At 51.2% G+C, this 12,476-nt stretch overlaps 2 protein-coding genes across 2 annotated transcripts in view; one reads left to right on the top strand and one right to left on the bottom strand.

Annotated features, from left to right (window-relative positions):
* LPIN2 (lipin 2) overlaps positions 1-5,883 on the top strand; it is a 61,706-nt gene extending 55,823 nt beyond the window's left edge. Inside the window, exons 17-20 of the mRNA XM_021686042.1 lie at positions 964-1,116; positions 1,510-1,624; positions 2,268-2,371; positions 2,700-5,883. Of these exons, the coding sequence (XP_021541717.1) occupies positions 964-1,116; positions 1,510-1,624; positions 2,268-2,371; positions 2,700-2,844 (517 nt within the window). The 3' untranslated portion in view covers positions 2,845-5,883. The remainder of the gene's footprint in view (positions 1-963; positions 1,117-1,509; positions 1,625-2,267; positions 2,372-2,699) is intronic.
* A 3,310-nt stretch (positions 5,884-9,193) lies between these two features.
* The window catches only part of EMILIN2 (elastin microfibril interfacer 2), a 51,203-nt gene continuing 47,920 nt past the window's right edge, over positions 9,194-12,476 (bottom strand). The window contains exon 8 of the mRNA XM_044921128.1: positions 9,194-9,531. Coding sequence (XP_044777063.1) covers positions 9,194-9,531 — 338 coding nt within the window. The remainder of the gene's footprint in view (positions 9,532-12,476) is intronic.

The following is a 12,476-nucleotide window of genomic DNA, read 5'->3' as shown; positions in this document are numbered from 1 at the left end:
TTAATTTAACAGGAGAGCCAATTTTCATTTTTGGTTTATTAGTCGGGGTTTTTTTAATCTGATTTCAATGAGTAGGTAATACATGCATGCATGGGGGAAGTATTTCACTCATGTGGTCCTCTCTTTTGGGGCAACAGAGAAAACAGAGATCTGGCCTTTGTGGACTATAATGTGTATGAGTTAAGATTGATTTGAAGACTCAGTGTCTTAAGCATTAGTTGAGAATGCCATAATAGGAAAATTTTATGTCTGTTACCCAGGTGTGATTTTGCTCCTTGTCTTACAGAGTGGTTTGCATTCTACAAATTGTCTTTATAAATAAGATCCTTTGCATCTTTCCTTTATGGCAGATAATTTAAAGATAGTCCAAGATTTTTGTTCTGTAATCTGACTTTCATGGACTAGATGCTGAAGATATATCAATACTTGTAAATTTAGCAAATGCCTAGTGGCATATATCTCTATTTTTCTCCATGGTGTTTTCCATGGAAAATTGAGATCCTTATAATCCTAACTGCTGTCCTTATTAAATTCAGGAATTTGATTTTCACAATAAATGAAAGGAACTGTATTTGAATCTTTTTTTAAAAAAAATTTTTATTATGTTACATTAGTCACCATACGATACATCCTGATGTATTTGAATCGTTTAAAAGAATAGTGCTGCTTTGGGGCACCTGGATGGTTCAGTCAATTGGGCGTCTGCCTTCAGTTCAGGTCATGATCCCAGGGTCCTGGGATCGAGCCCCACATTGGGCTCCCTGCTCAGCGGGGAGCCTACTTCTCCCTCTCCCTCTGCCCCTCCACCTGCTTGTGCATGTAGGCCTTCTCTCTCTCTCAAGTAAATAAGTAAGTAAAATCTTTAAAAAATAAAATGAAATGTCAAAAAAAAAAAAGTGCTTTTTTTTTTTTTTTTTAACTTTGGCCAAAGAATGTTTTTAAGTAGGACATGTTCTCTTTCAGGAACGGCTACAAGTTTCTGTACTGCTCCGCTCGTGCCATCGGCATGGCTGACATGACCCGAGGCTACCTGCACTGGGTCAATGACAAGGGCACAATCTTACCTCGGGGCCCTCTGATGTTGTCCCCCAGCAGCTTGTTCTCTGCCTTCCACAGGTGCCTCTCCTGTGCACGCTTGCGTGCCCACTCACACTGGGGGAAGGTGTCTGATTGGTGGGGAGGTTGGAAGTCAAACTCATTGTAAGGGTTTGTATGTGATTCCAAGCTTCTGCATCTCTTGGTTCTTGGGCTCCCCCAGAGCATTTTAACTCTGAACTCACCCAGTCTGTGTCAGACATCCAAAAAAGTCAAGCTGTCAAGTTTTCTCCTTCCCTCAACCCCTCACTCAGAATCTTAGTCTTTCTTGACTGGCACAGAAGGGGAAAGAGAGATACCAGTTATAAAAGATTTTCAGAGATGATTGTGAGAACTAAAGTATTTTCAGGACCACACACCAGGGAAAATTACCATTTCGAATTTGGTCATTGTATTTGTATTTTTTTTGCCCAGGGAAGTGATAGAAAAGAAGCCAGAGAAGTTCAAAATTGAGTGTCTAAATGATATCAAGAATCTCTTTGCCCCATCTAAGCAGCCCTTCTATGCTGCCTTTGGAAACCGTCCGAATGTAAGTGTCTCCTCTGGGCTGCACATTCAGATGTGGTGGGTAAAATTCAGAGGAGTGTATTTTTTAGGGTACAGCCACATCATGATTCTCAAACCAGTTGTATAAGCAAAATGAATGTTCTGCTGAATTGGTTTTCATTATCTCTATTCTAAATTTCTGCAGTTGGGGAGGTCCTGTAGGTGGACATCTGCCCTAGAGTTTTGGTGTATGAGAAAGGGCACTTTGTTTCTGTGGCTTTGATTCCATCTCCTCAGGTAGTTGTGACTCCTGTTCTAAGTGCTTCTAAGCCGTGTCCTTGGATCCACCGCAGAGAGCACTCAGCCTTCCCTGATGCTTCCCAGCCTTTCCGCACACAGACGGGGCCCCTGGTTCTAGGCACGCAGGGGCTGTTGCTCTCTGGCCTCTGGCAGGCAGTGCGGCCCCAGGCACCCAGGGTTCTGACTCTAGCGGCCTTGGGTTTGGCTCCCCTCTTCAGTTCGGGTTTGTCTAGAGCTCAGCTTCAGGGGCAGAGCTGCATTGCGCCAGCTCCACATGTTGTCGTACACCGTCTCCTGCTTGTGCGATTCTTCTGGCTCACGAGGAACCAGAGAAGCATCTCAATGTCTTCTCTCGTAATCACCGTATTTAATGTTTTCTTGTCCAGGATGTCTATGCTTACACACAAGTGGGAGTTCCAGACTGCAGAATATTCACTGTGAACCCCAAGGGTGAATTAATACAAGAAAGGACCAAAGGAAACAAGTCCTCGTAAGTGTGTTCTTGTTTCTCAGCCCACCGCCCACAGCCAGGGGGTGAAGCTGGGGACAGAGAGAGTCTGAGGATCAGGCCCCCCTCGAAATAGCAGAACTGCATCTGCCTTTTGGAGGCTTTCCTCTTTGCTTGGGTGTTTTCTTCTCTGTAATAGCATCTGTACCAGGATCGCCGACGATCCTAGACTTCTAAGAGGAGGGCTGTGCCCCAGGAAGGGATGGACGCCTTGCTCTGAGGCCTCTCAGTAGCTTCACAGCGCATAGTCCTGGGCTCTGACGTCACTTCAGGGTGACCGTTTGTGCTGTTCTTCCCCAACCTCTTCTAGGTACCACAGACTGAGCGAGCTCGTGGAGCACGTGTTCCCGCTTCTCAACAAGGAACAGAATTCCGCCTTTCCCTGCCCGGAGTTCAGCTCCTTCTGCTACTGGCGAGACCCGATCCCCCAAGTGGACCTGGACGACCTGGCATGAAGCAGCACCTCCCAGGGAGGTCCTCAGGCACTCACCTCACAGCAAGGGAAGGTGACCAGCACTTCTGCTGGACAGAGGCCACTGGGCTATGCTCCAAGCCACAGGTGCAGGACAAGACACGTGTTGACAGCCAGGCACCAACAGGCACCGGGAGAGTTCCTGGCACCGGAACCGTTGTCCTCCTTCCCCTTCTCGGGCCTGGCAGGGTTGCCGCTCAGAGCCCTGGGCAGGTGGGGAGCTCGGACCTGCGGTTGGAGGCCTGGGCTCCTATCACTGGTCGTCCTCATACACGCGCTGTGTCAAGTGTGTGCTGGTGCTCCTTTAATTGAATAATTTAAAAGGAAAAAAAAAGCTAAATAAGAGGGGACCAAAACATGTATAAAGTAAAGTGTTACAATTTCCACTGGGCAGTTGAGAGTGTTTCTCTCTAAAACCAGGGCTTTCTTTAGGGGATCAGGGTCCACTGAGCTGCTAAGGTCCAGTTAGTGATGTTGGTTCAAACCACGTGTGCATGTTTCTTCCGTGGGCTGTTCCTTCCATGCCACCATGAAACAGGATGTCTGCTCAGTGGGCTGCTCCAGGCAGGGGCCCAGGCCACTGACCCCAGCCCCGCAGACGTGGGCTTCTGGGGAAGAAAAGCCCCTTAGATCATCACGTTCTTGTCTTGGACCAGTCAGGCAGACAGGTCTTGCTGGATGAGCTTGGTGCCCATAAGAAGAGTACTAACGGTGGGAGTTGATTGGACGACAAGCAACAGCTCTGTTTTCAGGGAGGCCTTAGAAATGCAGATATGTACTTGTGCGGGGTCCTGGAAGAGTCCTTTCCTCTGTCCCTCTGCCTGCAGCTTAGTCTCCCAGCCTGGTTGTAATGAGTCACGGTGGTCCAAGCAGACAGCCCCAGGGGAGGGTCTGCCCTGTGAGCCCCTCCAGAACTGAGAGCCTGGGTGTTGACGGTCACCTCGGTGTTAGAATCCAGAGGACTGTCCGAGAGGAGGCTTCCACACACACACAGGCCTTAGCTGGGAGGGAAGCGGTCAGCCGGGTCCCAGAGCAGAGAGCGGGAGCTGTGGATCCAGGCGCCCGCTGGGGGCCGCTTCCGTGCCCACCTCCGCTTGCCCGGGACTTGCACTGCGGTGCTCTCCTCGCTCTCCTTGTAGTTTGCCCTGCCCAAGTAATACTGACCTAAGGTGGAGAAATGGGGGTGGTTATTTTTCTAGATTGGAGAGTTGGCAGTCCCTTTAGTTTGGCCATTTCTCCGCGTGCTGTTGGGTGTGGAGACTGTGGTAGAGCCCCCCGAAGGCAGCTCTCAGTGGCAGAACGTGGAGGCGCATGCTCCCAGAGGACCAGCACGTGCTTCTTCCAGTGCAAACCTTCCCCCCCCTTCAATAGTGCAAGGACTAATCATTTAAAGAGTTTATTTATGTACAGTAGGTTAGGCAAACTAGGTTATGTTTCTGGGAGATCTTGCCCAGTTAGTGACTTAACAATCCTGGTAGAGCAGCGGTGCAGCTGGTGGCCTCCGAGATGCCGCCCGTGTGTCCTCTCCACGCTTGTTTTCCAGGAGGGACATGAGCTTTCTGCACTGAACCTGAGCTTACTAGGGCTTCTCTGCACACATGCGGTACCGGAAATCTTCTCGACCTTCTGTAGTCCTCTTTAGGTTGTCTTTTAAAGAGTTTTTTGATTAGACAGTTCCTTTTCCTTGATAAGCTCTTCTCTGTGGACGTATGGGCCTCGTGAAGGTCCGACCCAGGAGCCCGGGTCTCCCAGCCCTGTGCCGACAGTGGCTGGTCCCTCTGTCCCAGTGTCCGTAAGCACTAGACTTTGTCGTTCTGTTGCTGCAGATTGATCCAGTGGGTACTATATTCGCTAATTAACGTGAATCTTTTTCCTTATTTGAAGGAGTCCCTCTTGCTGAAAGTGGATGATTACTCTCACTATAGTGTTATGGAAGTATTAAGTTTGTGCTGAAACCCATTGCCATTTGGTACAAATGACATTTGTTCTTTCTGTGAAAGAGTTACTCTCGAGTGTGTTTGTACACAGACCCTTCTAATGGTGAGCTAATGAAGAAGCGTTAGCCCCGTGTTGCTTTCGGTGGTGGGCGAGGTCACGGGGTGATCGCAAGCAGATTGGGCTTTTTGAAGTCATTCTCTCGGATGTTCCACTGGTGCAATGGCCTTGGCCCCTTTCCCTCTCTCCAGTTCAACCTGACTTGAGTATTTGCCTTGATACCCACGTGCTGAAGCTTGTCTGGCTGTGGTGTCGGCATCTGCGTCCCTGGCAGGCGTGAGGAAGGGCACGTGTGGGCCCGGAGCATGCACACTTAGCCCCCGTGTGTGAGGACTGTTTGCTGTGCTTAAAACCATCTGCATAGTTTTCAACTGGAAAAAGAAAAAACTTACTGGTGTGATGTACTAAAATGAAAGCTGCTAACAGTCACAGGGAGAACAGCTGAGGAACAACAACTAGCTAAATGCCCAGAAAGTGCCTGTGCCCGTAGGAGTGCACGTGGCCCTTCGGGACGATGTTCTTAAAGGTGCAGGCAAGACCTTTAAAGATAAGTAGAAAGTAAATGCTTTCTCCTTTTGCTAGTTGGTGAAAACAAACTCTTCCAGGGAATTTTAGCATCTTTTTATGTATCCTATTTACTCTGGGAAGCCTTGTTTTCCTGTTTTAGAACATGCTGTGTTTAATGAAACCGGTTAAAAATTGAGTTTTTGTTTAAGTGCTCTTTCCAGGTGAAAACTACTTTTTTGGTTTGTTTTGAAGGTAAGAAAGGGAGGGGGGAAACTTCGTTGTTTTAATAATTACATTTAGTCTATGATGAAGTATTTGATTATTAGCAATTCCACTAATAAGTTTTAAGTTGTCAGAAATTAATTGTAAACATCAGTACAGTACTCTCAGTCATGGCAAAGACAGTTATTCTAAGATAAATGGCTCCTATTTTGGTGCAGTGTCTGATGTTCAAAACAAGATGTTACAACAATAAACAAACGTAAACTGAATGCATTTGACTCCTTCCTTCAGAGGACATTTAAACCATATTCTCTGTACTCTTGCCAGAAACTGATAATTTCCATAAATTAGCATTTTGATCTTTGCTGACACTTAAATTCATCTACAGAAAGGACTTCTTTTTGGTGCTTATTTTTATAAAACCTGACTCCAAAAGTGAGGCTACACCCACAGGAACCAACCTCTCTTGCTTTGTAGGTTCAGCCAGAGAATGATTCATTCATACATATGTAATTCCTGGTGTGTTCTCACTGGCATCCTCTAGGCTGGGTTCCCCTCAGCCCGTGAGGGGTACCCCCGGCAGGCCTGCTCAGAGCCTTTGCCACCCCACCTTTTATTAAACCCTCCCTCCGGGTGAGTACTACTTAGCAGTTCTGAGGTTTTCATCATCCTAGGAGAGTCAAAGTGATCTTGGATCAAAAAGCACACCCCACATACTATTTAAATGAGTATCTTCTCATCCCCTCAGACTGCTGGGCTCTACCAAATGCAGCATATGCTGGACATGAATCCCAAAGCCCTCCTTGAGAGCCTACCTTCAAGTATGGGAAAGCTTGTCATGTCCTTCTGCTTCGCCTTGATGTGAGCACAGGGACCGGGGGTCTTTGGGGTATACGTAGGGAATAGAAAGGACACACTCAGAGGGACATTGACTGGAAGGAGCTGGCTTCCAGTGCTTGGGGGTGGAGCAGTAAGGGCTCATCCCTGCAGCTCATAAGAGTGGAGTCTGCCTTTTTCCTTTCCTTGATAGGACAGTGTAGGGGAAGAAGGAAACGTTCAGAAACTGGGTGTATGTGAAGGCATGTTGTAGATCTTCAAGTGTGGATTGGGTCTGTCCCCCTACAAACACTCCTTTCAAACCAGTTGTGAGAAACCACTACGTACACCCCGAAGACCCCCGGTCCCCTCACCCTGTGCTCACGTCAAGGCGAAGCAGAAGGACATGAAACCATAGGAAAGATGATAGGGCCACTGAGGAAAGCTCGATTAATGCGCTACCATGGAAATAATTGCCAGTGCGGTGTGCATTGATTTGCATTGTTTAATGCTGGTATTGTTTTGTTGTTCATCATTTAAATGAGTCCTTTTGCTAATGTTACATGTGGGGGAGAAGAAAATGTCCCAGTCCTGTCTGTGCATTAGTGCCCTGACCTTTTTCTCAGCAACAGTGTCTTTGAGAAGTTGTGTCCTGGGCGGGGTCCATACGCCTGACTTGCAGGCACATAGCTTATAGGCCTGTGGTGGACCCCTGGAAGGGACTGCTCCAGAGCTCCTGGAGTCCTGAGCTCAGCTGACCTTGCGTTTTCTCTCTACGAAGGATGGCCTTTCCCTTTTGAAAGATGCCATCTTATGAAGGAGCCCTGATCTAGCTTTCATTCTGTTTTATCTTGAAGTAAACGCAGGAGCTGCTGTTATTAGACTTAGTTTACCTTACCAATCTTGGATACACAGAGCTGAAATTCACCTTTTTCAGTAAAGGAGGGTGCACTGAGAGAGGAGGACCAAACTTCACTCAGTGCTCTAGAGAACCATCCAGAGAGCAGAAAGAACAGTCACTGTCTCCCTTCTCTGGCCCCTGCCTTTCTGGCTGTTGAGCATTTGTCCCCTTTGGCACTGAGTAAGGTCTTTATAGGGAGTGTGAGGGCTAAAGTAGGTACATGTGCCAACTGGGTTTTCCTGAAAATGTTCCACTGCATTGGGGTTTTTCCCCATAAGTCATTTCTAGGGCACACAGACTCTTAACAGCCACCTTTAGCCAATTCCCCAGCTGTTGAAACAGGGGAAGAGAAGGCCCCCCCCCCCCCCCCCCCACCAACTCCTGGTCAGAGCGATCCGGATTTTAAAGTCCTAAAACCACAAACTGGCGGTTCTTGGTCACTTCTCCCTACCTGGGGCAAGGGAATGAGAAAGTAGGCTCCTGTCTGAACTGTCCAGTGGCCACTCTGTTACCTCATTTGCGAGCCATCCTGGAAACTCACAGCATTTTTTATAGCATAAGAGTATCCAGTGGCTTGATTTCAGGCCCAGGAAACTTGTTTCTCTGATCCGCATCTTTCCCTGGGGCTCTAGGGGGACTTGCCTCCCCAGGGGCACTTGATTGGCCAACAGATTTTACCAACCTGATGAGCAGGGACCATCTGAAGCTAAGGGTCTTGTGTCCTAGAGGTTTCTTTGGCTGCTGATAAAGGAGCAACGTGCCTGGGCTTCCCTGGAACAGAACGTGCTCTCCATGGGAAGATTCCTGCTTTTCTCCGATGATCTCAGCTTTTAGTGTGATCAGTTTTATGTTGGGCCTCTTGTTGCCTGGGAACCTGAGAGTCAAAGCCGCATCTGCTGTGAGCTGTGCAGCGAGCAAGCTCATTAGCTCGGGCAGCTGCTGATTAGATGAGAATTTTAAGCATCCCCTGGAGGAGCCCCTCTTTAGCTGTGGGGATCACAGGGGGGGCCTTGACCTCCAAGCACATCTGGTTTTTTCATAAGCAAAAAACAAAAAAAACAAAACCCAAGTGTGTAGCTTGCATAGTGAGGGGTAACAATTACATGGTTGAGATTGATTTATACAAGCTTGCTTTCTACAGCCATTTAAAAAAGTCAATTACCTTTCTGCAGTTTGTTTTTAGCAACACTTCTCAATCCAGAAGGCACCAGACTTCAATAACTTGAAGTGGTTTTACATTTTTATTGACACTCCCTGTCTTTGCACTTCACATGTACACATCATTCAAGGAGCCCCCCAGGCTGCACAGTCTCCCAGCCTGCCTGCACCGCTGGGCCAGGGCCTGGAGCGCGAGGCGGAGCCAGCCCAGGCCAGCCTGCACCTTGCCCCCGGGTCTCTGTGGTGGCACGTGTGGCTTCAGCACTTGAGTGTTTAACCTTCTCCTGCAGGCGCTGTGAATAGACTGTGGCCATCAGCACCGCCTGGCCTGCCCTCATCCCCTCCGCCCTGTAGCCCAGCAGCTCTCCCTCCTCCAGCAGCAGGTCGCGCTCTGCAGTGGGCACCTGATCGGCCCCACTCAGGCCCCTGGAGCAGAGCTCCTGCCAATGCGGCACCAACGCTGGGGGCTGCAGGGGAGGGAGGACCCCGCTCCTCAGGTAGCTGGGTGCAACGACAGCAGGCCATGGCCCCGTCAGGCACATGTGTCCTCGCCACCTGCCGGGGAACACTCAGGTATGTGGCCTCGGCAGCCACGTCAGGCCTGAATCTCGGGGGAGGGGTTGGGATGTTCACAGAAGACTAGACCAGTGCTCCAGTTACATACATCAGAAACTGCATATATTAAAGCTTCCCAGTTCTTACGACTCTTTCCCAGTACCTTTCCCCAGCCACCCTAGAGGTGAGAAAGGAAAGGATATAAGAAAACCCCACTAAACGTGGAGTACATTTCATCAAAGTCCGTGTGAGCCAACCGGCCCCCAGTCACCACGATGTTGACACCATCTCCTGCCTTCAAGTGCATGACGAGGTGGAACGCCCCCGGGCCCCCACAAGTGTGCAGAGCCCCCTGGGGCCGGTGGTATTCCAGGAACTCCCTCTTGTAGCCGGCCGTGTGCAGCTGGGCCACACTGGCATTGGAGACCGACAGGACAGCCTCCACGTACGCGTCCCTCTCAGGAGTGAGGGTGGCCGTGATCAGGTAGCGCCCATCATACGGAGCCGTGAAGATGCCTGGGAGGAGGAAGGCAGACACTCGTGTCCCGGGACACCATCCCTGCATCTTTGGGACAGGTTGTCCGTTAACCCAGATTTGGGAGACTAACGATCTGTTTTTCCAGGACTGTCCCGGGAGACAAACCGGGAGAGTTGGTCACCTGACCCATAGAAGGCAGGCTGATCTGAAGGGAGGTGGCCCCTTTCTGTACTTGAACCTGCCCTACGCCCACCCACCGACAGACCCCCTTACCTGGCACTGCCCTTTGCAACAAACCCAATCCTCACGGTGAGACCCCGTCTTCTGCTTGTAACCTCCAGAAGAGGACAAATACTGCCAAACCCCCAGCATGTGGTACGATCACCGTAACTCACCTCCACCCAGAGCAGCCCTCAGAAGAACTTGCCCCCCGCAGTTGTGCAGGGAGAGAACTAGCCAGCCTTGCTGGAAGAGAGCTCAGGCCCTCTAACATTCCCGGCAGCACGGCATACCCGCCTTCGCCGTGCTGTGTGTGCAGCACCGGCAGCAAGACTCAGGGCTGGGGCCCAGCCCGGGGCCCGCTCCTACCTCCCCTAAGGTTTAGTGGGGCGGCACCAGCTGCCCGGATTCTGGTTGCCATTTGGGAGTTTTCTCCAGCATGGAAAGCACCCCAAGACCCACTTAGAATAAGCCTCACAATGTGTGTGCTGGGCACAGAATCTACGAAATGTTTGAGTTGCTTCCTGAGCACACGGGGCCAAAAAGAAGCCACAAAGCTTGTGGGAGAGACCACAGCCAGTCCTCATGCAGAAGAGCCAGGCTCCTTGTCTTGGACCAGTATACAGGTGGCATCCATTTATGGCCAGAAATAAGCTGGCATTCATTGAGCCAATGTCCCACAGGTTCTGGGCCTGGGGAAGCAGTGCTCGGAGGTAAGGAGATGGCATGAGAAAGAGGAGCTAGATTTGTAGATGGACCATTTGCAAAGCGACAACTGGCCCCAAAGCCAGACGAGGTCGGAGCCCGCACCAAATGCTTGCAGCAGCCACTTCCCCTGGGCTGTGGGAAGGGAGCTAGACATGGACGCTGACCACAGGCCAAGAGTGACAGAATGGAGGGCCCAGGAGCTGAGAAGGAATCTCAGAGGCTGGGTCTTCATCTGCCCTGAAAAATAGAAAATGCCAGGCCACCCTGCTCTCTTCCCCAGCTTGTAATGGTGAGTAATCTGAAGCTCCACAGTCTTCCTGAGAGGCACCTGGACCCTGAAAACAGACCTGGTCCCAGCACTCCGGGCCCATGGCCTCTTTCCTCACTTAGAGACTGCCTGTGCTGAGTCCACACTCAGGGTCCCCCAGAATTTCCTTTACTGAGGACCTGCTCAACGAGAGAATACAGTCCTGGGCTAGGCATCCTGGAATGTGCCAGAAATGTGCCACCGTCCCTTCTTGCCAAGACCACCTGACCTGTCAGGGTGGACAAGCTATCCCCACCACCGAGGCAGCATGGAGTGAGGGCTCCAGAAGGAGGCTGCATTTGAGTAGAAAATAAAGGTCCCTGAAAGCAAAGGCACTTCTTGCACCCCGGCCTGCCTCTGTGGCTCAAGAGCAGGTTAAAACTGTAGAGTCCTGGGGCGCCTGGGTGGCTCAGTTGGTTAAATGTCTGCCTTTGGCTCAGATCATGATCTCGGGGTCCTGGGATCGAGCCCCATGTTGGGCTCCCTGTTCAGCGGGGAGTCTGCTTCTCCTTCTGCGCCTCCCCTCATGCTCGCTCACTCAAAATCTTTAAAAGAAAAAAAAAAAGAGTCCTGCGCTTGACTTCAACTGGCCTGGAGGATACTTGAGTTCCATTTTTTTCAAGCTCTGCAGGTTATTTTTATGCTCACTAAAACTTAAGAACCACTGTGGGATTTATTAGATGGCCATGCAGGGCAGACATGAGGGTGAGGGCTAAAAACTCTGCTGAGAAGGAATCCCGTAACCTCCCTCAACTCCCACCTGCCGTCACACCCATGTAGCTCCTGGGCGAGGACCCGTGTGGGCACCTCAGCACGCTGGCGCTTGATGGGCTCAGAGACCGGCTTCTCAGACTCTGGGGGCTACTCGGGAAAGGCCGCCCAGCTGCGTGGGCCCTCAGCACCTGCGGTGGGGCTCTGCCCTGACCTGCCCCGGGCCCACCTGGAGCTGTACTGCCCTCCGTGCTGCCCAGGGGCTCGGCAGGTAAGGGGGGCCCTGACCCGCCTTCCCTTCATATGGGGGACAAGATGCCCGTGTCTGGCCTCTCAGGAAGGCTCTGACTCCAGTCTCCGGGGACAAAGATGGACAGAAGCCCAGGCTCAGGTGTGATGGAAAGGAGGAAGCTTACACCGCAGGAACCTGAGGTGACCTTGGTCCTCACTCTCGTCAGGGGCTGGGGAACAACACAGTTGCCACAGGCAGAACCCAGGCCCACAACTGAAGTCGTTCTGTTCCAGAGCAGGAGACCCCACAAGCAGGGTCTGGCCCCTTCTGGAAGGAATGCTGTCCCCTTTCTCGGCTCTGTTCATAAACAAGCTTCTGAAGGAGACAGGGCAGGGGGTTGGTGTCCCGTCTGTCCTGTCTCGGTGTGAGGACAACAGGACACTGAAAAAGGCCTCTCGCTGGCATGGAGGGACAGCTGGGGGTGGCCAGGGCGCAGTAACTGTGGTGGGCAGAGCTCCACGACCTCCACCAACAAGTGGAAAGGCGCTTCCCATGGCAAGTGCCGAGGGCTGGTATGCTGATCTCATGACTAGAAAATGTCACCGCACACCCACCCACCCTGCAGCCTGTGAGCTGGAAACCTCCATCAAACCCCACCAAGTGGGGAAGAGCGCCAGGGGCCAGCTGGTCCCTCACGCGCCCGCAGCTGCCCAGGGATCTCCTCCAGCGTGGCGCCCCCAACCCACCCACAGGCCCCGGGGAAGCAGACGGGACCGGGGGCCCCACTGGCGTTGGGAGACAGCGCA

Source organism: Neomonachus schauinslandi, chromosome 14 (assembly GCF_002201575.2).
Source record: "Neomonachus schauinslandi chromosome 14, ASM220157v2, whole genome shotgun sequence".
NCBI classification, from domain to species: Eukaryota; Metazoa; Chordata; class Mammalia; order Carnivora; family Phocidae; genus Neomonachus; species Neomonachus schauinslandi.
Note: the sequence above shows the minus strand (reverse complement) of the source record. Positions and strands in the feature narration are given on the sequence as shown.